This window comes from Platalea leucorodia, assembly GCF_965183815.1.
Source record: "Platalea leucorodia genome assembly, chromosome: 1".
In the NCBI taxonomy this organism is placed as follows: domain Eukaryota; kingdom Metazoa; phylum Chordata; class Aves; order Pelecaniformes; family Threskiornithidae; genus Platalea; species Platalea leucorodia.
Genome location: NC_138823.1, coordinates 78,457,430 through 78,481,196, shown reverse-complemented (window position 1 = coordinate 78,481,196; position 23,767 = coordinate 78,457,430). Strand labels below are relative to the sequence as shown.

The window sequence follows — 23,767 nt, the reverse complement described above, 5'->3', positions numbered from 1 at the left end:
TAAGGCATTCTGCAAGTACTAAAGATTTGAACAGAAATTGTACTATACTCCTTTCTACAGGAAGATGTTTTCACCGTCCTAACATAAGCCACTGAGGATTTTAATTCTTCCATTCATGGCACTGCAATGCCATTCCTTTATCAAATTATTATTTAGCTAAATTATACTTTTACATCAGTGCTCATAACTCATATGGTGGTGACTACATTTTCACAATATAAGTGGACCTTTCATTTACAATTCAAAAATCTCCTGCATTCAGGGACGTTATCGCCTTTACATCAATATCCACTTGCTCTTTTGAGCCGTATAGTATACACTCATGCTCCTACCAGAGCCGGAGGCTTTCATCATCCAAAGTGAAGTCCTTACCTCACCGTGGGTGTCCTGAAACTGCACCTCTATATATTCTGGTGGCAAGGCAGGGATATTAAGAGCAGACTGAGAGACAGGAGGGACAGAACGAACAAGTGAAGGTTCGGTGTCTGCAGCTGAAGCCACAAGATGGATATCAACCAGTTTCTGTGTCAGAACATCAGCACTCCTCACTCTCTCATATTCTAGCTTCAAATTTTGTACTTCTGAGCTTAAGTTTAGTTCATGCCCAACATGTGGGGCTGCAGACAGAGAGCTAGAAACAGCACCACTGGTCATGCCTTCTTTTTCTTTCTGCAATAGAAATGCTTCCTCGAGGGCAAGCCAAAGTCCATCAATCCAAGGATCAACCACTAGTTCCAAACTGGGGAGGGAGGGGGGAAAAAAAAAAAAAAAAAAAAGAGAGAGAGAGAGAGAGAGAAAGGAATGGTTGACTTATGGTGACTTACTGGACTGTTAATTTACAAATAATGAAAAGACCACAAAACCTAAAACACTATTAATTTTCCATTTTTAATATATATCTGCAGCTGTTACGAAGATTACTTTTTTGTTAAAAAAAAATTTCATTTAGTTATTACCACTATGTAAATTTATGGAGTCTGAAGTGCATAACAGCTTCGCTCTTCTTCTAGTTTCTCATTTTTATTTTCTTATGCTGAACTTTATGACAGGAAGTTGCAACCTTTCACTGTGCAACAGCAACATCAATAGCTTACACTAATGTTCAATTTTTATTATTTTAGAACACAAGATAAAAGTTTTATGGTTATGGCAATGTTTGTGTTCAACTGTCTCATATCATCATACACAGAACCAATATAATCTGCAGTTCAAAATAAATAAGCCAAGACTGCAGCCTACTGGTCAGAAAGGGCAACAGAACAGGAAGGGAGTTTTCTTACATAATTCCTCTACAGTAATCAAAAAAACCTTCTTACATAATTCCTTGACAGTGATTTAAAACAAACAAACAAACAAGCAAAAGGATGTTTTATGGAAGAGAGAAAAAAAATTTAAAAACCATTGTAGGGTTTGCCTAAAGCAGCTACACTGCAAGGTGTGAGCTTGGATAAAAGTCTGATGTGTATGTAGAAAGAGATGCCCATTAGCCGGTACCACACGTACTGGTAACTGGATTTATTTTCATTTGCTTTAGTAAACAGACTACTTTTTTAAATCCCTCCAATTATTCTGAATTACTTAATTTCTAAAACTGCTAAATATTTTCCATTTTTCCAGGCATTGCAGATGTTTGCTCCCACTTGAAAAATGGAGTTTTATTTAATGGCAATTGAGATTGAAAAGGCATACTGTGTTCAGACAGGACTCATTCCTATGAGGTGCTGAGTATCCAGGTTCAACTGATTTCAAAGACTTCAGAATGTTTAGCCAAATTCACATATAATTATTGCATCTTGAAGAAACAACATCCAAACTCATTCAGCTCTTACCCTACAGAATCATCTGCTAATCCTGTGTCGTAGAAGTGCTGGGCACCAAGTTCTTGAAGGTGTCGGTCTACTGTCTTTCCACCATTACAAAAGAATGTGTACTCCGAATCCCCCAGACCTAGCAAATTCAAGGAAAGAGGAATCATGTCAATCAGCCAGTCACCCAGGCTACACAGACAAAGATCTGCAAAGACAACACAGGATTTTCTTGCACGAAACAGAAGAATCTGATATAGCAAAGTGCATATTACCAGGACACTTTTATGACCTTCAAAAAAAATGGTGTTTTTCCCAAAGTAGAGCTGAAAAAGTAGTTCCCCCTTCAGAAGTGTAAGACACAGGATTTCTCTGTAAACACTTTGCTTTTGATATTTCACATTTCAGAAGAATGTTGTTTTAGTTTGAGGGTCTTAAAAAATATAAAACCACGCTTACACGAAAAATGTAAGCAATTGAAATAATTAGAAAAAGAGTGAAACTGATAAACTATATGTGAATCTCATCTACAGGTTAAAATTGTTAATATATATCAACAACATAAGGGAGAGAGTATTAAAAGTAATACAAAAATATTGGAACCTTGGGAAAAAAAAACCAAACACAGGAGTGACTTTAAACAATACGAAGTAAGAAATGTAGGAAAATATGCATAAGGGAATCTGGTCCAACATCCTCCTCCCCAGGAATAACAGATTTCCTTGTAGATCTCATTTTCCCTGCACTGGATTTTCTGCCCTTTAACAGTCATGAAGATGTTCTGTTAGAAGAAGATGCTCTTTGTTACCCGTTAAATAGTCAGTGGACTCATGAGGTATGTTCATGGAGGACCTGAGATTTTAAGAGATCAACTAAACCACTGACCCACCCTAAAAGTGACCAACCACCCATACCTCATCCTTAGCAGATGCTTATCTAACAATCCCAAAGACCACTGGTTAGGTAGTCTTCACAAATTCTATAAGTAATCCACACCACTGTTTCACTATCCTGACTATCATAATTTTTCACAGCCTGACCCTTTCTTGTGTGCAGTTTCAAACCACTAGATCCTTATCATCCCCACCTAACAATGCACTATTCCCTTCTCCTTCATAACAGCCTTATTTTTGTTTTCCTTTTTTTTTTTTTTCTTTTTTTTTTAAGAAGACTTCTGCTCCCTCTCAAGTTCAGTACTTAGAGCGAACACTTCATTGGACAAGCTGAAATGGATATCATGAATGTATTTTAAGACTGGTAACTTTTTAGACTAGAATCACAAAACATATTATAACTTAGATACTATAATAATATCTGTTACACAAAAATCAGTATTAATACAATGCTTATCTTCATATATGCATATATGCATTCAGTCAGCTAACCATTTTGCAAACTGTAATGTATAACTAGACAATAGCATAACATCTTCTCAAAACGTTACATGATTAGGATGCATACATTTCAGACTTCCACATTATATATCCACTAGAAATTTCCTTCTAGTGGGTACTTTCCTCACTAAAAATCTAGAAGTTTCCTCATTCCTACCTATCAACTTAAACTTGTCAAGCAAAAATAACCTAGGTTCAAATAGAAGTTTCTGGAGTTTGTTTAAACACAACCTGAAAATTCAACAAACTGACCTTACCATCAGATCAAGATATATCAAATGCATTTTGCCAAATCTGCATTTTGCATATCAATCTTTAACCTGAAGTTACATACCTTCTACTGATGAGTATGACATTAAAAATTAAAAAAAAAATTACAAATTTAAAGGGATGATCTTAAAACCTTATTTTTAAGAACATTTTATACTGCCTTTCCCTCTGTATAGAAAAATGCCCAATTACTCGCAAAGTAAACGCATCTAGTCCAGAGACTTGACATGAAATTAAAACTTCAACAGTTATAGATAGCTTATATCATATTTTGTTTAAGCAAAGAAAATTAAAATATAAAAAAATTAAATTGGTAGCTTACATTCAGATCATTTCTGTGACACTTTTCCTTTCTTGCTTATAGAGGATATTACACAAAACAGTGGTTCATGTTATAAAAATAAATGTTTTATAAGCACTTAAAAAAACCCAAACAACTTATTTACAAGTAAAAAATATAAAAATTATTTACTGACAGACAAGTGCTGCAATAATATAGAAAATACTAAGTCACCTAGCAATCCATACTGGAGATGTGCGAAATGATCAGGTGGCAAGGTCCTGTCTTGAATTTTCTTTACAAACTTGCGGGCAGTGTCTGGTGGGTCTCCAGTACCGGTAGTGGAAATAACAATAACTACAGGATCCTTTTCTGTTTCCAGGTTATACTACAAGTAATAGAACAAGTAAGTTACAAGGTGCCACTTGATACCTATTTGTGGCCTTAGATATTATCTTCCACCCTTCCTTTTCCCAAAGGTACACACAAAAATGTTTAATCTCATCTTACTTGTATTAAACCACAGAAAGACTTTCAAGTAATTACAAGTAATTTTGGGGATGCAACTTATAATCTTGGTTGGAGTTTTGGAGTTTTCAAGACCAGACTCGGTAAAGGCCTGAGGAACCTGCTCTGACCTCAGCTGACCCTGCTGCGAGATGATCTCATGAAGTCCGTTCCAACCTGAATCATCCTATGATCACATACACAAACGCCAAAGGGCAGCATTTTGAGCAGGCTAGTACATATGCGAAGAATACTCACAACTGCACTCAGACAGCAAGAGCTTAACTACACAACTCCTACAGTATTTGCTTTGTCAAGTGGAAAAAAGTATTTTTGTATGTACGATGATCACAATCACACAGTTAGCCATAATACTGATCATTTCACACAGATAACTGGGGTGTGGCCGTACAAACCGTGGGGATCATTTCTAAGTTGCACTGGGGATCATTTGGTTCTGTCTGATAACTTCCATGTTACATCTGTCTGTCCCACAAAAAAACCCTGTGCTTTGGGGGACCTAAGGTAGCTCTGAACAGAGGTAATCAGTCACCGTGCTCTACAGTCTGATTCATTTTGGCCCCTTCACCCTGCCCCCAATTAATTGCTCTCCCCTTTGCAAATACCAATCTTCCACATTTCCCATGGTTTTATGGGGGCTACTCCCATTATACCAGGTCGACAAGAACCGCCTATGTTTGGGATTGTGCATCAATTCCATAAATTCAGGTCTCATGCAACCATTTATTACTTCTCAAGTAAAAAGCATTCTGTTTCTTTGATTATTCCAGCTTTAGACTGATAGCAGGCTGCAGCACCGTGCTCGTGTGCTGTCTGTCAGGTCACCCGCACAACGCACTCTTTCACAGCACCCCTACGGGCTACGGGTTTTGAATCACACGGACAGTTAGCGACCTACGGGAAACACAGCTCCACAGAACCACAGACACCTTGCTCGGGAGTGACCTCTGGAGGTCACCTAGTCCCACCCCATGCTCCAAGTGGGACGAACTGCCAACGCTGCATTAGGTCAGCTATGACTCTGGCTGAATTTTGGAAACTTCTAAGGGTAGAGATTCCGCTTTTCTGGGCAACCTCTTCCATCCAGAAGAACTTCTCCACTAGTGTCAAATCTGAGTTTATCAGGCTGCACTCGGTGGATTTCGCCTCCTGTTGCAGAGTCTTCTGCTGCCAAGAAGAGTTTGGCTCAAGTAGGCTGCTATTAGGTCACTCCTTAGCCTCCTTTTTGCCATAATAAGCAACCCAAGCTCCTTTTACTGCTCCCTGTAGGTTTCAGTTTAAACTCTCTCCCAGCATTCCAAGTTTAATAAAATAGTAAGGTTATGAGAAAATATAAATAAAGATTGCAAGAGATGCTATGTTTCATTCCAAGCAGTTTCAGGACTGCAATTCAAAACTTCAGAGTTTGAGGAGTTTTGCTCTAAACACGTCACTCAATAAATCACTCAAACCTTACCCCCTCCTCAAGCCATGTAAAAAGTTACCCCTTATACCTACAGTCCAAAAAGGTCAGGAATGCAAAGAAACAGGGTATCAAGGGGTTTTGCTGTCGTCATTTTTTCCAAAACCTTCCTGAAGAACCTAAAAGCAGTCGCCTGGAGCAACTTAAATTACCATCTGGAACAGTATCCTGCCTCTGACAGTGGCCAATAGCAGGTGCATAGAGAAGTATACGAGAAGAGAGTAAGCATGCAAGGATATTCCTCAAGTACTTTGCTAGACTTCAGTGAGTTGTGGTCCAGGGACGTTCCAACAGAGGTTTTGCCCTTTACAAGTTCAGGTGAACTCCAAGTATCCACAAACTCCTGAGATTTCCAAAAGTGACCTATAAGTTGTGCAAAAACAGGCCTTAAGGGTCCTGTTGCAGTAACCCAGATTTTCAAAACTTCCACAGCTGATTTGATAAGTACAAATACAACAGATTCTACAGTGCATTGTCACAGGGGACTACTTCATTTACAAACAAAAGAAAATTCTTCAAGTAAAAAAAGCAAGGGTCTACTAGTATCACATAAAAATTTACCATAAATTGTGTTCCATTAAAATAAAGATACAAGCTCAGAAAATAAAAAGTGGTGTATTAGAACAGAGTTACGATTAGTTCACTAAATTCTTGCTTGCTCCACTGCACATTCTCCTCTGCAAACTTAAAGACATTCTGGAAGCCAAATATTTGGCAACAGAGGTCCTGCATTAATTTGTGTCAATTACTGGGAGGTCTGATATATCACTAGACCAAGAATCTCACACAATTACATAGTTTTTTCACTGTACCTTCCACTTCTTCCTATATCCTTAGTGTTACATCTTTGTCCCATTCTTTCGCTTTCCTTCAAAAGTACTCCTCAGCTGAGGACAGCAATGCCACACAACAGCCGTGAGCAGCCTGCTCAAGCTGTGAATGATTGCCGAAGAAAGAGGATGGGATCAGACACCCAGATATGCCTTACCCAGAACAATATGTATCATGACAAAGGTGCTTATTCAGATAACTCATCCAAGGCTGACTACATGCACTGTGACCCAAGACGATCTCCATTTAGCCTCCTATTTTAAGGCTCCTACCTCACTTCCACTTCATTTCAGTCTTTCATCAAGCATAAAAAGCGATCACAGTAACCAACCAAAGATTTATGACCTTTTCCTCACCTACGAGAGTGTAGGTGAGAGACACTACTTAGAAACAGCCAGTGTTTCTGAGCCTTGAGCAGTATTTGACCATGCATTTTTGTATGGCAACAGGACCACGTTATGACTATTGACTCTGCAGCCACCTATTCCATCCATAGACCTTCACAGAAATCCCTTTAAGCAATGACAAGGTCTGAAAAATACCCAAAAGCTGCATAAAGATGGGCCTTCTAACCGATAAATATGGACAAAACATAAACCTCTTATTCCTCACTTAAAGCATACACACACACCTCTCTGAATTGTGCATGCTACAGAAAAAACTCTCAGATCTAACACTCCCAAAGGACTGCACAAGAGGCCCCACCAAATTCAAGCAGACTCTTGCTCCAGTACATTACGCCACCATGCCTTCCCCTCCCCAATTACACTTAAGCTTCTAAAAGTTCTCTTTATTTACAGTAAAGGATAAGGAAAAGCTTAAGTGATGAGCTCTACAAAGCTGCAGAAATTACTTTTTTCTCTATTCAGTACATCTTTCTACCTCATCAGTACCTCACAGCTCTGAGTTGTCTTGCCAAATTTGACAAAATAGTTTTATTCAAGTGGCAAGCCAATAACAGGGCTAGAAATACCCTGCCTACTGCCTTCCTGAAAATAATTTCCAAACCTGTCAAATGCAGAAGAAATGAAATGGAAGAATGTAAGGAGAATCTTCACATTCCCTGCTGGCTGCATAAAAGTCTCTTTGTTAACACTTTGCTACATACTCAGCGAACATTCATTCAAAAGCAGATGTCCAGCTACCCAACATGTCGTGTATCCCTAAGAAAGCAACCTGCTAAAAGGGAACTAAATTATTTTTATAAACTCCTCACACTTTCGAGTGAATGAAAAACACTCTCTTAGCTGTTATTTTCTGCTCATCTCAAATGAAATACCAGGCCGTCAAGTTTTGTTTGTTTGTTTGTTTTTTAAATGTTTTTGTTCCAGGACATACAGTTGAAAGTACTTTGTGAAGGAAATTACAGTCCATATTGTTTTTAGTTACAGACAGACACTAACAGTTTTCAGATCCTTACCCTTGGATAACAGCAAATAGTAAAAAGCCACTTCCTTGCTCCAGCCACGCTTTTTGTTTCTTTCTAGAATATAACTTGAGTGTATTCAGTGTGAACTGGAGTGAGTGCATATGCTAAGTAACTCAAGAAGACCCCACAAAAGCTCAGGGTCATGCTGGAGCCCACAGTTCACAGTACACAGGACCTCAATGCAACACAAAAACAACAGAAAAAAAATGTGTTGTGTCTAACAACAGGAGAGCTGACCAATAAATACAGAATTCATTCACTACTGCACACATAAATAGTTTTCAAGAAGTCATGGCACTGTTGTTAGAAGACAGATCAAAGATATATTCATTTACTGCTGTAATAAGAAAAATCACAAGAAAGATGTACCTTTGGCAGAAGGCTATTAAGCATTTGTGAGTATTGGTCCAAATTATTGATTCATAAGAAACAAAAATTTAAAACTAGATGGTATATTTTAGGTGGGTGCATGTGCTCAGCCTTCATGATTATTAACAGCCACCACTCAAGCACGTGAAGAAAAATGCAGCTCTTAAATACCTACTTTTTAAAACAGCATGGAGTATCTCACCTTGTCCATTTCACTTATACAGTGCATATCAGCTTCAAGTCCATGGGCACCTGCTTGCTGCCATATTTCCTCAGCTATGGCTTTTGCCTGCCCCTTTTGTGTTGCATAGAGGAGCAAAAACCTCCTTTTTAAATCACAGCGCATTTCCCAAAACAGCACTTTTTTGGTTTTTTTTTAAGATACTGCAGGGGAAAAAAAGAAGGAAAAAAAGTGAATTTATTGCATGCAGAACAGCAAGATTTTGCTTTACCTATTAGATTAAAAAGAGATACTTTAAAGGATAGCAGTATTGGCACTCAACTTGGAAATGAGGCATCTACTCTGAAGAGAAGCCCTTTCTCACACCCAAGCTTTGTAGGCCAGGTTGCAAAGCACTCATGGTATTGGTCATATGTGCTGTACTGCCTTGATGTTGCAGTAATATTGCAACATTCCCAGTATCAAGAATCTAGTTTGTAAACAATACAATAAAGAAACTAGCTTCATGAAAATGTATACTATTTTAATTACGTAAGTTATATTTTCCACTTTAAGTTAGTGACTGCTTTGGTCACTTTTCTGAGATGTATTCGAAAACAAAACGTAGACCTGGTGAAGTCAAACCACAATGCTTGAGGAAAAAAAAAATTAAAATTCTCCGTTTCTTCTTTTCTGAAATCAGTATTTTTTGCCTGAATGCCTTTATGCTTTACTGTCCACTATGTCTATATTTTAGAACACAAACATTGTTTTTCATTTCATATTTCAAAAAGAAGCTTCTTATACAAGTGCAAATACAGAATTGACTGTTTGGGTTTTCTTCTCCTAAAAATAAGAAACCATCTTAGAGAAATCTCTTGTAGTGTAAAATGCCACTCCTTCACAAAGTCTTGCAAGCAGTAGGATGAATGAGATGCATACCCTTATCCATTCACCTGTCCCATGAAAGTTTGAATGTGAGAAGTTTTCTTTCATGGATTTTGACACACATAGAACACAACAGATTTAACGGCAACTTCAAGAAGCAGTGAATAAGAGAGACAAGCAGAAAGTCGCTCGTGCGTATATTACAAATTAATCTTCTGTCAATATTTTGTTGCTGCTACAGAGCTGCAGTAGAACTCAAATACCTAGAATTACAACTGAGTAATTTTCAGTTCCCAACTTGAGTGTTTTTCACGTGCCTGGGCCCAGTTTGCTGTACTTCACCTACTGCTCCCACATAGATTCAGCTACAGAACGCATTCAGTGTCCTAACCACACACACTGATTTCTGGCAACCTGTGGCTAAGTAATTTGAGGCATATCTTTTTCCTGTTTCTCTCAAGGGAAAACAAACATAGCTCAACCGCATAAGAAGAATACTGCGCTCTATTGACATGGCATGATATTTCTCCCCACAGTATTGTGGAAGGTTTCTCCTATTAGAATTTCTTTTTTTAAAGCACACTTGTACATCAAAAGTGGTAAAACTAAGTGATAGCCTCTTAAGAGTACGGTGCCTGTACCATACATGAATTCCATGAAAAATTTAATTACTAGAAAATTTTAAGGCTTTCATTGTATTTTGTTCTACTACATTTTCCATTATAGTTTTCACTTTAAATTGATTACATTATATTACCTAAAAATATTAATAATTACCTTAACAGTCACTTTAAATAAATTAATTTAAATAACTGGCTTCATGTGCACGTGCACAGAAGATGACACATGCACCAAAACAATCCACAAAATGATTTTTCACCCTCCTTTTCCAAAAGAAATGCAAAGAAATTTGACAACACACAAATTATGATGATTCGTATGAAACAGCTTAAATACAGTTTAAATACCCACAGATCCCTGTAGTAATACAGAGTCATCCTAGTCACGTGCTATGTTTTCACCCTAATTGTTCTCTTGTCAGCAGGTGGCAATGCTTGACTATAAATGGAGAAAAACAATAAAGATGAAGCGGCATTTCATTACTACATTCTTTTTCATACCTCAGAAAGGGAGAAAGAGAATCAGTTTTCCACCGGGACTACACCATAGCACAGAAGCCTTCTATACACAAAAAGCTGAGGGGTAAGCTGCCAACATTATAGCCAGGGGATTACAAAGAGGCTTCAAACAAAAGAGTCAGCTTGGGAAGATGTACAAGAGAGGCATGAAAATTTGCAATAGTAGGGAGAGAAGAGAGGGCAACAGAAAGAACAGCAGTCACGATGTGGTCTGACATGGCCAGATGTGGCCCTAACAGCGCTGTGACCTCTGCCCAGGCCAGGCACAGCAGCCTTTCTGTAAGACACTGTAAGCTGCTTCCACTGCGGATAGTACAGTAACAATAAAGGGTGTAAAAAGTAGCTACCCACATCTTGGGTGCATGTATGTGAATTTGAGGGAAGCCTTCTAACTGGTGTGTGGACTAGTAGATTGCATAGAGACACAAAAGTTAGAGCAACCACATCTCCCACAGAAGGCGTGTATAAACAAGAGAACCCACACAGCCAGAAGAAGGGGTCGTCCTTGAAATGCATAGCTCCCGAGAGAGGGGACTGTGTGCATATGTAACAGTGCAACCGTGTGCTTGTGGGAAGGGGGCAGGCCACAATTAGACAATTCCTTGGAATTAGATATAGAAGGCTGTTTAAATATTCGTAGGCATATATTAACGTTTTGTAAGTGCCTAGTATCGTATCTGTTGCGTTGTTGCTATTGATCTTGAATATATAGTTCAATTAACTGGTTAAACAGTAGTTAAATTAACTGCCTGACAGTTAATTATGTCATTAATAGATCAATAAACTCCTTTGATCCTGATTCGATCTAAACTACACAAGTTGAGGGGTTTCTCTCTGTCATCAACCAGAATAGCTTCATGCACAAAGTGATCAAGTGATGCCTGCTAAAAGAAAGGAAAATTAGTCATGCCTACCTGCAGATGAACACAATCATAAACCAGGAACACACTTGCACTCAGATGAAAATACTGCCCACATTGCCCTTGCTTTGCTGCATCATACACTCTTCAAAGATGATATGCCACTTCCACTTATGTCGTACGAATTCAACTGAAATAAAGAGGGGAAAAAATGGTAATTCTTGACTATTGAGCTTTCTAGAGAATCCCTCTAACTTTAATAGTATTACCACACCAGCAGCCTTTAACATGTCGATGTGTTGGTAGTCACACATCAAAATACAAAACAATGTTTAAGCTGGGAAAACAACCCAGGATTTGTTGGCTCAAAGCAAGGCTTAACGTGAAACTAAGGATAAAATTCCAAATTATAGCTCATCTGACCCAGAACTCAGAAAAGTCAGAAAACTAAAAGTCCACAAAAGATTAACAGAGAGTCCATCAGCTCCATAAGTCAACACACTACAGGAGCGAACAAGCCATCTATGAATGCTAGCCACACAGTTTCACTGAACCAGATGTGCTGGCCCTAGCAATCATGTACCTGTACTGTAATGCCAGACTACCTGCTTGATGTACCTGGTCTGTCAAAAATGTCAAACTGCGTGGCCACGGGCAGGAGTTTAAAAACACAAGAAACTTCTGCAGTAGCTTTACACAATTCTCTGCGGCTTTAAAGCGGGTTGTGGGACCGTGCCTTCAGAGCCATGAAGCCATTCCCATGCCGTTTTATCAACGGCTAGCGACCCGCTCAGAATCACTTTCACTCTACGACCAAGACAAACAGAAAAAACATAAAAAACGTCAATGAAACCCGCATGTGAAACGCTCCGCGGCCCAGGGCTGACCTTCCGTCCAGGAAAACGCGGTTGGACCACCGGACGCCCCGCCGGGAAGGGGGAGAGCTGTCCCTGAGGAAGGACGCTGATTTCAGGGCACTAAAGCCAGGTCCACACCGGAGGCCTGAACGCCGCTGCGGCAACAGAAGCCGCCCGGAGCGGGCCGCGCCTCGCCGCGCCTCCCGCCCGGCCCCCGCGCTGTCCCTCAGAGCGCGTACCCGCCGCCAGCCTGCGGGGAAGGGGACGGCTGCCGCTGAAGGACGCTCTTTTCATCGATACCTACACGGGGACAAGCCCGGCTCCCGAGCCAGAGCACCCCCCGGGGCACCGCCGCGCCACGCCGGACCCACGGCGGCAGCGAGGAGGCGGCCGGAGCGGGGCGGGAGGAGCCGGGCCTCGCGGGAGAGGGCGGCGGCTGCCAGCGCCCGGAGGTACCCGCCGGGAGCGCGCCGGAAGCTCCCGGCAGCCGCCGCGCCGCCCGTCATGGCGGCGGAGGTGAGGCTCCCCGCGCTCCCGCGGCTCGTCCCCCGGCTCCGCCGGGTGCCGCCGGCGGCGGAGGGAGGACGAGGGCGGAGGGGGAGCGACGACCCGGCCCGCGGCACGCAGCGGCGGGCGCTGGGGTGGGAGGGTCGCGCCTCTCGGCGGCGGGCAGCGTTGGGCCTGCGAGGCGGGAGGGGCGGAGAGGCCCCGCCGCTGCCGCCTAGCGCAGGTCAGATTCACCCGTCGCCCCTCGGCTTCGCGGCTGCGAGCCCCCCCTTGGCCCGCTCCAGCCGCGGGTAACGGCGGTGCCCCTCTGCTGCCCCGCGGCCCCGGCCCGGGAGGGTAACGAGAAGCGCCGCCGCGCGGTCCCCGCTCCCCCGTAGTCCCCCGGTAGTGCCCGTACGGAGGCGCGGGGCAGAGATGCCTTGCCCCCTGTCACGCCGGTCTCAGCCGCTCCCGGCAGTTTCTTCTTCTCGTTGCATGGCCTTGCGCTGGTGGTCGTGGGAGAGGGATCATCCCAGTCGTGTCCAGCCACTAAAAGTGTTTTTTTGCTGCGTTTTCATGACAGTGATGCTGTTTTCCAAACTGTATATTTATATGTATTTTTCTTTCTCTAGGTATCTTTTGAGAACCCACTTGATCCAATATGGCTTTGATTAGCCGAAAAAGTTTACAGTTTTATTCATCCAGCACACCAGCAAGCAGGTCCATTTTGATGACCCTAAGCAAAAGGTTGAGCTTTATCAGTGGGCAGCGAAAGCCACAAAACTGTAGCTCTATAGCCATGAGGATGCTATGTTTCAAAGATAAATCTCAGTATATGTTTTGTAGAAAAAACCACGTACAACTGCGGATACAGTCTCTTTCTGTTAATGAAACTGTGCATCTTTGTGGAGATACTGGGAGCAGTCCTAAATCTGATAACAGGTGGATGGATGAACAACTATTTTTCAAGAAGTTGAACAGCCTTTGTACATCGAAAGAGATTTTTGACTTTCTTGGCTCTCTGGAAGTCATGTCTGATACTATGGCATCAGGAGCCTTGCAGAGGGTTTCTGAAGTTGAGGTGGATGACAATGGTGTGAAGAACCCTGAAGAAGTGTTAGAGAATGAAGTTTTCAGGGCATTATGCTTCCAGTTTGAATTCGAATCCTCAAAACTGTCAAACACTGGGCTGCTGAATGCTTTGCAAGCTTTGATAAAACTACGTATAGATCCCCAGAGTACACTGATGGCAAGCTTGCTTTCAGAGGGTGAGGAACGGCTTGGTAAAGGACAGTTGACTGTTAAAAATCTGTGTGCTCTTGGAGAGAGTTTGCTTGAGTTGGAATGCCCACGTTGGGCGACGCTGGAACAAATCGTGAACCACATGCAAGAAAAAGACATTGAGAAGTGGAGTCCTAGGGAAATGGTGATGGTTTATAAGATGCTGCAGGTGACTGTCAGGGCAGGGGAACAATACCAAGACTTGCTAAACAGAATGAACAGTGTCACTTTAACCATAGTTTCCCAGCTAAGCCCAAAGTTCACAAGCATAATACTGAATTCACTGGTTGTTCTTCATCAGGCTCAGGCAGTTCCCTTAGTGACAGCACTGTGTAAGCATTCTGTGAAGCATATTCCATATTTCACAGGTGATGAACTGGTAGACGTATTGGAAGCCTTCCTATACTTTGGACATCATGAACAAATATTTACAGAGGTGCTGGAAACACATGTTCCCAAGTCTATCTTTACCATGCATCCTCAAACAGTCAGCAAAGTCATGCAGTATTGCTGCCGAAAGATGATCCTTTCTAAGCCCATCTTTGATGCAGTGGCAGAAGGTTTCATTTCCGATGCTGACAGATTTACCACTGACCAGATTGCTGATTACATTATACCATTTGGGACTCTTAACTATCTCCCTCCAAGTGCTTCTTCCTTGTTTGGGAAGCTTGAAACCATACTGCATACTCGCTTTAGTCACTTTCAGCCTCACACCTTGCTGAAGCTGCTGCACTCATGTGTCCTTATTCAACGTTACCCAGTAAATTTTCTGCCAAAAATATTTAGTCCTTATTTTCTGCAACAGCTTCAAGGTAAGGAGCAGTGTTTCTCTTGCTATGTTCCACATTTCTTTATAATACATGGTGTGTCTCTTGTCAAGAACCCATTTGTTATCAATTACATCTGTCAGATCAACAATGACCTGATTAAGGTGACTGGAGAATAGCGATCAGGAGGCCGAAGATTGTTGTTTCCTTCTCACGGTTGCAGTTGTCTTTCAGTTCATATCATTTAGGGGAGTTTGAAAATTGCTCTGTACAATCTTAAACAGAGATTTGAAATCTCTTAAAAAAATTTTAGTTCAGTTAATCCTTCTGCTTTTCTAAAAAATACTGATCCTCTGTTTTTTTCCCCATGTTTGTCCTTTGTCTCGTACAGGTTTTAGATGCTAAGTTATTCTGTGCAGGAAATGCGTTCCTTTTAACTCTGGCTGTTTAAACTTCCTGGCCTATGCAGTGACCCATGTGAATACTCACACTGAAGTGAGACTATGTTACTATGAGACTGGTAACGCTCGGAAGGCTAGTGAGACTAGTTATTATGGAACTAACAAGACTGAAACCAAAAGTGTTAGATTTTTTTTAATGATGCTACTTGGAGTGATGCACGAGTGATGTAAAATACAGTTTAGTGACTCTAGGTTCATTTTTCTCTAAATTGTTGCATTGTAGTGACTGCCACATGAGGGATGTGGCGTAAAGGTGGAACACTGGATAGTGAGTCCTGAGACTTGACTTCTATTCTGGGTGTAGCCCCCCATTTGCTTTGCAGCTTTGGGAAGTCACTTCACTTTTCTGTATCTTTTTCTTCCCCCACAATTGTTTGCTTTGCTTACTTGGATGTCACACTCCTTAGGGTTGGGTCTCACTCGTAGGCATTTTACTCAGGGGCTAGCCTGGGGAGGACACGTTTCAAAAAACAATAGAAATACTAGTAGTACTGATTGTGAAGCTAAAATAATTACCTTCTGCTTGTGCACTGCTGGTTAGATTTAAGATTTCGCTGCCTGTCTTTTTAAAGTTAAGTCCTCTGGGACTTTGCATAATTCTTATTTCTGGATATCTTCCTAAGCATCCAAACCACTCTCTTTCTGAGGCTCTAAGGGCAAGGTACACGATCACAGTTGTGAGAAAACCTGTTCACAGCCTTCAGAATTTGGAACAAATTATAATATGCAAGAAAAGTTACAATAACTGTTCCACAGCTTACTTATAATTGTGTTACTAGCAAGCTCACCTATTATGACAGAAATAATTCATTGTTATATTTTAAAAAATAGTCTAAAAACCCTTATAAACTTTGGTCAAGATTAGTACAAATTCTAGAGAGACGTGAGGTGAAGTGTAGCATTGGGACAAAAAGAATTTAAATTACTATTATTGATAAGAACGTGTTACAATTATATACACAGAATTTGTAAATCTCAGGCAGTACAAAATGTGTTTTTCAAATACTCTTTTGCCTTATGATTCAAATAAGGTCCATTGCACATAAGTGATTCTAGCGCTTTATTCCTTACCTTCCGTCAGGCTGCATCGTGTCCAGCTTTTCAGGTGGGGGTAAGGTAGAACCAGATATGGATGTCTGCTGTCATCTCTACTCTTCTGTTCTTTCAGGATAAGGATTATTGTATTACATTCTTGCTTCCAACTTGGTGGTATTTCTCTTTCATATTGTATTATGATCAGCTTGTGAAAGCTGAAAAGCGTAAATGGATAAAGCTGAAAAAATTAATTTGCAGTGCATAATTGTTGGCTTAATTAAAATAGAAGTGATATCTGAACCAGTAAAATGTAACAGCATCGTAAATGTGAGCAGTTAAGGATAGGCTGGTATGATTTTTTTAATTATCTAGCTACAAATGCAGATTGAATTCTAAGGCTCACATATGTTTTAACAAGGCATAAAGATTGGTGCTTCGCCCTGTTTTTTAAATTACTTTTAATCTAGAATCTGATGCGGTTACGTGGTGCATCTTCCCATTGGGATCCTGTCTGCTGACTACACTCTTCTGGTGGAGGCTTCCTGTGCCCATCCCTGTTCTGTGCCCTGAGCTCCTTTCCACCTCTGAGCGAGTGCTACAGTCCCATCCTTGGCCCTATGTCTTCCCATACTGAGGAAAACATTATGAAATTTAAAAATCTACGCCATGGTTCATCCCATCTTGCTTAGGAGATCAAAGAGTCTGCTCACCCGCTGCTTCCAAGACTGTCTTGTCTGCAAGGGCTGCTTTCACATAATTGTTTTGTTGTTTGGTTTTTTTTTTTCCCCCCAGTCTTGTAAGTTTCTAGAACATCCCCCACGTGATAGCCTGTCCGTGGCTGTAACTAGTACATAATCCAACACTTCTGGACACAAACCTATTATGAACAGCGCACTTGTAAGCTATAGATTTTAAGTAATTCTGTGTTAGACAGTAAAGCATATTTGGCAGCATTGTAGGGATATGTAAACTATGCCAGAAGGATGAGTGACTTCTCTAGATCTCAGCCAAGGTTGGTCTGTTAATAAAACTATAAAGAAGGTCAAGTTTTCAAAGTGATTAGAAACTTTGGTCACTCAATTTTTAACTGTTCAACATAAAATACCTTAAGAGGTTGACTTTTAGGAAGCAGACATTCCTCATATCCTAAAAACCAGAATGTCTTTTAAAGTTCTCAAGCTGATACTTTGGAAATGAGAAACCTCATAGTACCAGTTACGTTGAATATGTTCTTTTAAATCAATATTAAGGTATTCCACTGGCGTGGTCAAAGTTGAGAACAGAAACTTGAGAAGATGACCTGCATGATTAGCATCTTATACTACATCAGGATTTTACCATTCTGTAATAATACTTTGGAAGTAACATGAAAGATTCCTCAAGTATACACTTGTAGACTAATCTCCAGAAATTATTCAGTATTATCCGCTACTTTCAGTTAAAAAAAAAAAAATAATCTGAGTGAAACAATGAGATCCTGGGATTATAACCTGGGGAGAGGGGGTTATAAGAAGAAGGAAATGGCGTATTTCTCCGAGACCTCAATTCAAACTTATTCTTCTCAGTAGAATGTCCTGCATCTCAGATCCTCATTTTTTTGTGAAAGAGTATGAGTCTTAACTAGATCTTGCTAGTTGTATATTTTTTTTATGTTGATAATATTTCTGTAAATCATTTCCTCATTTTTCTATGTCATTTCACAACTGATATTTCTGTTCATTCAAAGAATGATCAAGGATGATAATGATCAGCTTCTCTGCGCATTAAACTGAATAGCTTTTCCTAACTTCTGCATGATGGTTTGTGTAAAGATACTTTGTTGAAGGTACACCTGAAAGCCTGAATGTTTTTGTTTCAGCTCAGCCACCTGGTTTGGACAGAATTGCTACCTCCCAGCTAACCCAGCTCTTTCTGACTGTTACCCTGGAGTGCCCACTTTATGAGGTATGGTACATATGAAACCGGAACTGATGTTAGCAAGAGGCGATAAGGTCTTTAGGGCCCTGTGGATAATTAGCTGAAGACTGTCTTTCCCATAAAAACATGGGAATTGGACAAAACAGCTTTTTTGTTTTTCCTTGATGAAAATATGAAGCATTTCTACTTGTTTGATTGACTTGATATATTTGTATGTTTGACAGAACTGACTAGCTCTAAGTTAAAGGGCTTTTTGAGTATTTCCAAGTACTTTTCCAACAACTATTCCTTTTTTATGTTTGACTTGTGAAGTCTTGGAGAACAAAAGAGATCAGGCACTTTGGTGTTGGCCTGACTGCAGAGGAATGGAAACAGTTGTGCATTTCTCATGAGCAATACGTTCAGCGTGATAGCATGGAAGCTTGCTGAGGATATTCTGGTGGTGGTTTTTTGTTTTGGTTTGGTTTTTTTTATGTTTCTAGCAGATCATACCTGAGACTGTAAGTCTCTCAATAGACATGGCTTTGAAACGCACAGAATACATTTTGTTACATTAATAGGAGGTAGCAAAAATGTTATCTCCCTTTTTCTTTTCTTTGATTTGGTTTTCTATCATTATGTAGGGTCCCAAACTCCTTCCGAAGTATGAAGTAAAGGCCTTTCTCATGCCTCACAGTTCCCTGGATGTTCACCTCCTCAAAAGGGTGAAGACTGGATTACTTTATTTACTGAAAAAAAGAATATATTTTGCATCAGAGGTATCAACACCGTATTTCTATACAGTTGGTAAGTAACATTTCTTCAGATTAATAGTAAGATGTGTACTTATGCTGTCAAAAATTTAGGCTCAGTTATTTTCCAGAAATAAAAATGATTGATTTTATTCCCCTTTGTGTGCATTCTAAATTGTGCAAATATGGAAAAAGTAAACTGGAATATAAAACCCTGTAGAAGGTCTGAAATGAGGAAACATTACGGAAACTTTAAGTAAATGTATTTTAAAAGTGAGAAAGAAGAGCAGGGAGAGAAAAGAACAGCAATAGCACTTAGAATTTACACAGCCAGTCTGCACTGAAAATAGCTGCTAAATCTTGTTTTCTGTATTTTTACTATCAGCTCCCCTTTTACTTATCCTGTAAACAATTTGTATAATGTAAAGCAAAATGAGGCAATGCCACTTGCCTGATCTCTCTGCTTTGGTGGTGAGTAGAGAAAAGGAGAGCCGGAAGGTTGTCAGCCCTCTGCCCTGCTCAGCTGGGCTCCTCTCCCCTTAGCAAGAACTGTTGGCTACATACAGTCAGCGGGGGTTTGTGGACTGAAAGAGAGGAGTGGGCAAAACTGAATGTTTCACGCACCAGGAAAGGAAACTGAGAGAAAGTGATGATGAGGAAAGATGTGTGCCCAGGAGGGGTGGAGGATAAAGAAAGTGTTGAGGGAAGGGTCTCTCAGACCCCATGGACATCATCGGCATGGGGAAAAAAAAAAAAAAATCAAGAGAGAGGGATGACTCCAGAATTACTCTGTGTTTCAGCTTCCACATGGGGTTGAAGTTGGCAGGGTGTAGGTCCCAAGCTCTGTTTGCAGATTGACATCATCTATAAAATTGGGGAATTAATTAGTGAGAAAAATGTGTTGGAGCTGGGCGGGAGAGGCAGGGGGGAGAGAGAGAGAGTCTCTCCCCAAAGGCCTCAAAATTCCGGAGGCCCTAGCCAGCCCAGCAAAGTGCCATTTAACTACATCGTGGTTTTCAGTGGACTTGGAATACTACTTCGCTGTTAGCATTATGAAAGTCTGAAGTGTTACTAATTATCGCTCGTTTGTGTTAAATAGTCTGTACACATCTTTTGCAAGCCTCTGTGATTCAGAAAAAAGTATTGTGATAGTATTTTAGTTATTTTATAAAACAATGAACTGTAAGAGGATGAGAATTAGAGTAAATAGTTTGTTACATGGAATGAGTTTTAATGTCACTTCTCTCTTCATCTATACTAGATATTGAGATTAAATTAGATGAAGAAGGTTTTGTATTGCCTGCTGCCCAATGTGAAGAGGTACACAGACGGTAAGAGGATAAGAGAGACCACTGGTAAAATGTTAACATTGACAAAGAGCATCCGGGTTGAAACCCCAGCAAAATTTAAGCTAATTGGAGTTTGCCATTGACCTCAACAAAGCTAAGGTTTCACACTGAAACGACTAGCAAAAGGACAGAGTTGGCAGAATTAACGATCTGCACTTTTTCCTCATTATTTTGCCTCCTGACTATACAGTGTCAGACAACTAGTCTCTTTACCCAGTGACAGTCAGGATCAAAGTAATCCTGATTTGACTTATAGTAATGTATTTTGATTTTCTGTAATTAGTTTTCAAATTAAAACCAAGTTAATTCTAATTGAGCATGTCCTCATAGATTTAACACGGTTTAAGCCAGTTTGAGTTCACACATTTACTTCTGTAAGGAGTCCTGTGTAATGAGGATCTTTGCTACAGATGCTGTTTTTATTGAAAAATGCATAGGTGTTTAAGAAATATGTTAAACAAGGATTATTCTGAGAAACCTTGGATACAAAGTTAAGCAACCTGCCTGTGTGGTATTTGCAACTGCACTTCTGTGGATAAAGCAAAATCTTTGAAAAGGTTATGTTTTCTCCAGCTTAACCTTCACAAGACTCACAGACTAATATAGGTTCTTTCAGAAATCCCATGCTTAAATGTTTAAGAATGGGCTTTGATTTTTTTTAAATTACAGCTTTCATGGGTAAATAAGGTCACGATATACTTAACATACTGAAAATTTAAGCAACTTTTTTACAGTGAATATACAAATTTTGGTTTAAGTTCATGTGATTTTTATCACCAAGGAGAAAAAATATAGTTATAATGCCTGATGCTGCCAACCATACATACAGGTTTAACTTAAACAGATTTAGTTTAAACTTAACTTTAACAGGTTTAACAGATACACTAATAAGTTGAATAAATTTAGCTGCTGAAATGTTTTCAAGTTGAGACAAGTATTTTGTATGTTTTTGCTTCTAGAATTCAAAACAGCTTACCAATAGTAGCATTAAAAATATCAAACTCTTATTAACTTGTATGGTAATTTTTGTTCAGAGCATATAAATAAGCCTTTCAGATCAGCTTCACTAAGCTTCAGGCTTTCCCCCTTCCACCCTTAAATTGAGTGCTTTAAATTGTCCTGGACTAGGTAACTCCCATCCTACAACATTTAATCCTAGGAGGTGTTGGGGAGTAAGAGGGGAAGTATTGTCTCATGCTGCTTAGGAACTGCAGTAGTTGAGGTTATTAAAATAACTGATTTTTTTTTTTTTTTTATACTACACTTGTGCTTGGTTTTAGAATTGCCCTCTGTGTTGATGGTCAAAACAGATTTTGCGTTAATAGCCACCATCTGTTGGGAGAAGAAGCTATTAAACAGAGACATCTTCAGTTACTTGGTTATGAAGTTGTGCAGGTAAAGTCCAAAGACAGTAGTTTGCTTTTGCTCTGGTTAACAAAACAAGTGCAAATGATTATTTTATAATGCTTAAAACTGTAGTTGCAATTACTTCCCAAGGCAGACATAGTCTTGGCCTTTCTATATTATGTTCTCTCTGCCTAGCTTTTGCCTTTTTGAGGGTGTTACAGAAATTTCCTTTTTCTTCCTTGGATCAATTAGTTTATTCTGCCTGTGTTTTCTGCCAAATAGTGGCTGCTTGAAAGAGTACTTCTCTGCAGTGATCAAGGTTCAAATCCTGACTTAAAGGAAAATGTTGTCTAAGAGTTCAGTAGAATTGGGATTTTTAATTAAATACTTTTTTAAAAAGGTCTGAATTTGGAGTTTAAAAAGAGGAGTTAAAAAAAAAGGAACTGCTTTGTATTGTAAATAATATTTTCACAGCAGAGCATATCCTTTGTTTTGCCTATTGAATTAATAGAGATATTTTTATCTTTAAGCATACTGTGGACAAAAACAGTTACTTCTAGATTTTTGAGATTTTCTTTTCCATTTATAATCACTTACCACAGAAGCCTAACTCCATTATATTTAACTTAGTTTAAACTGTAATGGATATCACTCTTTGTTTTATAATAATCTCTATTCAGGTGACTGACAGATCAATAATACACTTAGGATTAAACGTTTAATTTTAAAACAGACAAATCTTTGATGTGTAATTTTACATCTGTTAATGAACATCAATCTTACCCAGCTGTTTATTAAAAGGTATTTCCAGCAATCATTTTTGTTTTCTTTCCAGATTCCCTTTTTTGAGATAGAGAGTCTACAAAATTGCAGAAAAATGGCAGACTATCTACACAAAAAAATCTTTCCTCATACATACGGACTTGGCTGCTGACACTGGAGAATAATACTAAATCACAGTTTGACCTCCTGTACTATGAAGTGTAAATATTACGCGTGGAAGAACAATTCTGTTTTCTAAATGACTCCACATAAGATAATTTGAGCTTCTGAATGTGAGACCTTCCAATATTTGGAACAATTGACACGTAAAGAGTAATAAAGAGCAACATATTTTCTTAAGTTTTGTGTAAATATTTATTATAAGTTAACAGATGCAAGTGCCAGCCAGCCAGTGGTGCGTATGCTTTGTATTTTCACTGGGTCTAACTCACAACTGCAAATGGGCAGATGTGACTATTCAAGGATACTGGCTGCTGCTGAATGTACAGAATGTGCCATGCTACCTACCAATCAGGGCTTTTCTTGACAGTATAAAAAGAAATTGTGCAATTTACTCATAGCTGTTCATGTGATTTCCCAAGTGTTTCATAAAACTAAAATTTGCAGTAGTTGCACAAGCAGTATTGGCTTAGTGCTCATACTTAAGAGATGTAGAGTGCTGTTCACTAAATAGCAATGCCTTACAGAAAATGAGCGCGTTTTTATTAAAAAGATTCGCTTTACTTTGTAAAAGAGCAGCTACCACAGGGTAGTGGACTTGCACAGCTGTCTCTGTGGGGGCCACCCAAGGTTCTGGGTATGTACTATTTGTAGTTTTGTCTTTGGTGGCAGTTTTAGCTACACTGGCTAAATGGGGTCATGTATGCGCTGCAGAGTTCCTTCAGTTTACAGCCTGCCATTTGAGCCTAAACTGAAACTCATTACACTCTGAAGCTCAGAACAACTATGTCTTATGCATTCCTTTTTTATGTATGAGCATAAATTCTGACAGAAGGTTGGAACTGAAGACTGGAACCAGTAACCACTTCAGCCGGAACAAGCGTGCCCTAACTTGGGTCAACGTGTTGCTTTACAGATGGATAAAGGGAAAATAACATAGCCCTTGTTCAGATCACGTAACATATACTTGATGAACTGCCACGTAAAACACATTTTCAGGTTAGCTCGTGCATCCTGTCCTGTGTGGAATTATTATTTATGAGTAGCAAAGCAGAATTCCCAGCATCACCTGGTTTGATTTTAACTATTACGATTTGATACAAAAAAGGTGAAACTTTTACATCCTTGAAGTTCTATGTATTTCACCAGTAGATACAGAACATTGCCACTTTTTTC

At 39.8% G+C, this 23,767-nt stretch overlaps 2 protein-coding genes across 11 annotated transcripts in view; one reads left to right on the top strand and one right to left on the bottom strand.

The window, feature by feature from the left end:
• The window catches only part of MTRR (5-methyltetrahydrofolate-homocysteine methyltransferase reductase), a 31,000-nt gene extending 18,345 nt beyond the window's left edge, over positions 1-12,655 (bottom strand). For 3 of the 8 annotated variants that reach the window (XM_082308788.1, XM_082308794.1, XM_082308795.1), the window contains exons 1-6: positions 12,303-12,390; positions 11,470-11,605; positions 8,571-8,752; positions 3,984-4,137; positions 1,830-1,947; positions 373-739 (exon numbers count right to left, since the gene is read on the bottom strand). In XM_082308788.1, the coding sequence (XP_082164914.1) occupies positions 373-739; positions 1,830-1,947; positions 3,984-4,137; positions 8,571-8,714 (783 nt within the window). In that variant the 5' untranslated portion in view covers positions 8,715-8,752; positions 11,470-11,605; positions 12,303-12,390. Of the gene's footprint in view, positions 1-372; positions 740-1,829; positions 1,948-3,983; positions 4,138-8,570; positions 8,753-11,469; positions 11,606-12,020; positions 12,223-12,302; positions 12,391-12,511 lie in introns of those variants that run through there. The other 5 variants (XM_082308792.1, XM_082308791.1, XM_082308789.1 and 2 more) reach the window with 5 other exon arrangements.
• A 17-nt stretch (positions 12,656-12,672) lies between these two features.
• On the top strand, positions 12,673-22,703 carry FASTKD3 (FAST kinase domains 3). Of its 3 annotated transcripts, none has more exons than XM_082308857.1 (7): positions 12,673-12,788; positions 13,391-14,854; positions 18,164-18,249; positions 18,846-19,008; positions 20,215-20,284; positions 21,613-21,697; positions 22,485-22,703. In XM_082308857.1, exons 2-7 carry the CDS (start codon positions 13,420-13,422, stop codon positions 22,581-22,583), a joined length of 1,938 nt encoding a protein of 645 aa, XP_082164983.1. In that variant the 5' UTR covers positions 12,673-12,788; positions 13,391-13,419; the 3' UTR covers positions 22,584-22,703. The 3 variants fall into 3 exon arrangements, with proteins under 3 accessions (XP_082164983.1, XP_082164981.1, XP_082164982.1); XM_082308855.1 differs by having other exon boundaries at positions 21,583-21,697; XM_082308856.1 differs by lacking the exon at positions 12,673-12,788 and adding an exon at positions 12,926-13,002 and having other exon boundaries at positions 21,583-21,697.
• Positions 22,704-23,767: the final 1,064 nt, after the last annotated feature.

Excerpts from the sequence above, each read along its gene's own strand:
- FASTKD3 (XM_082308855.1), top strand. The coding sequence starts at position 13,420 with ATGGCTTTGATTAGCCGAAAAAGTTTACAGTTTTATTCATCCAGCACA. Across the intron at positions 14,855-18,163 it reads TTTTCTGCAACAGCTTCAAG|CTCAGCCACCTGGTTTGGAC; the intron begins GTAAGGAGCAGT and ends TTTTTGTTTCAG. Across the intron at positions 21,698-22,484 it reads TTGGTTATGAAGTTGTGCAG|ATTCCCTTTTTTGAGATAGA; the intron begins GTAAAGTCCAAA and ends TTTTCTTTCCAG.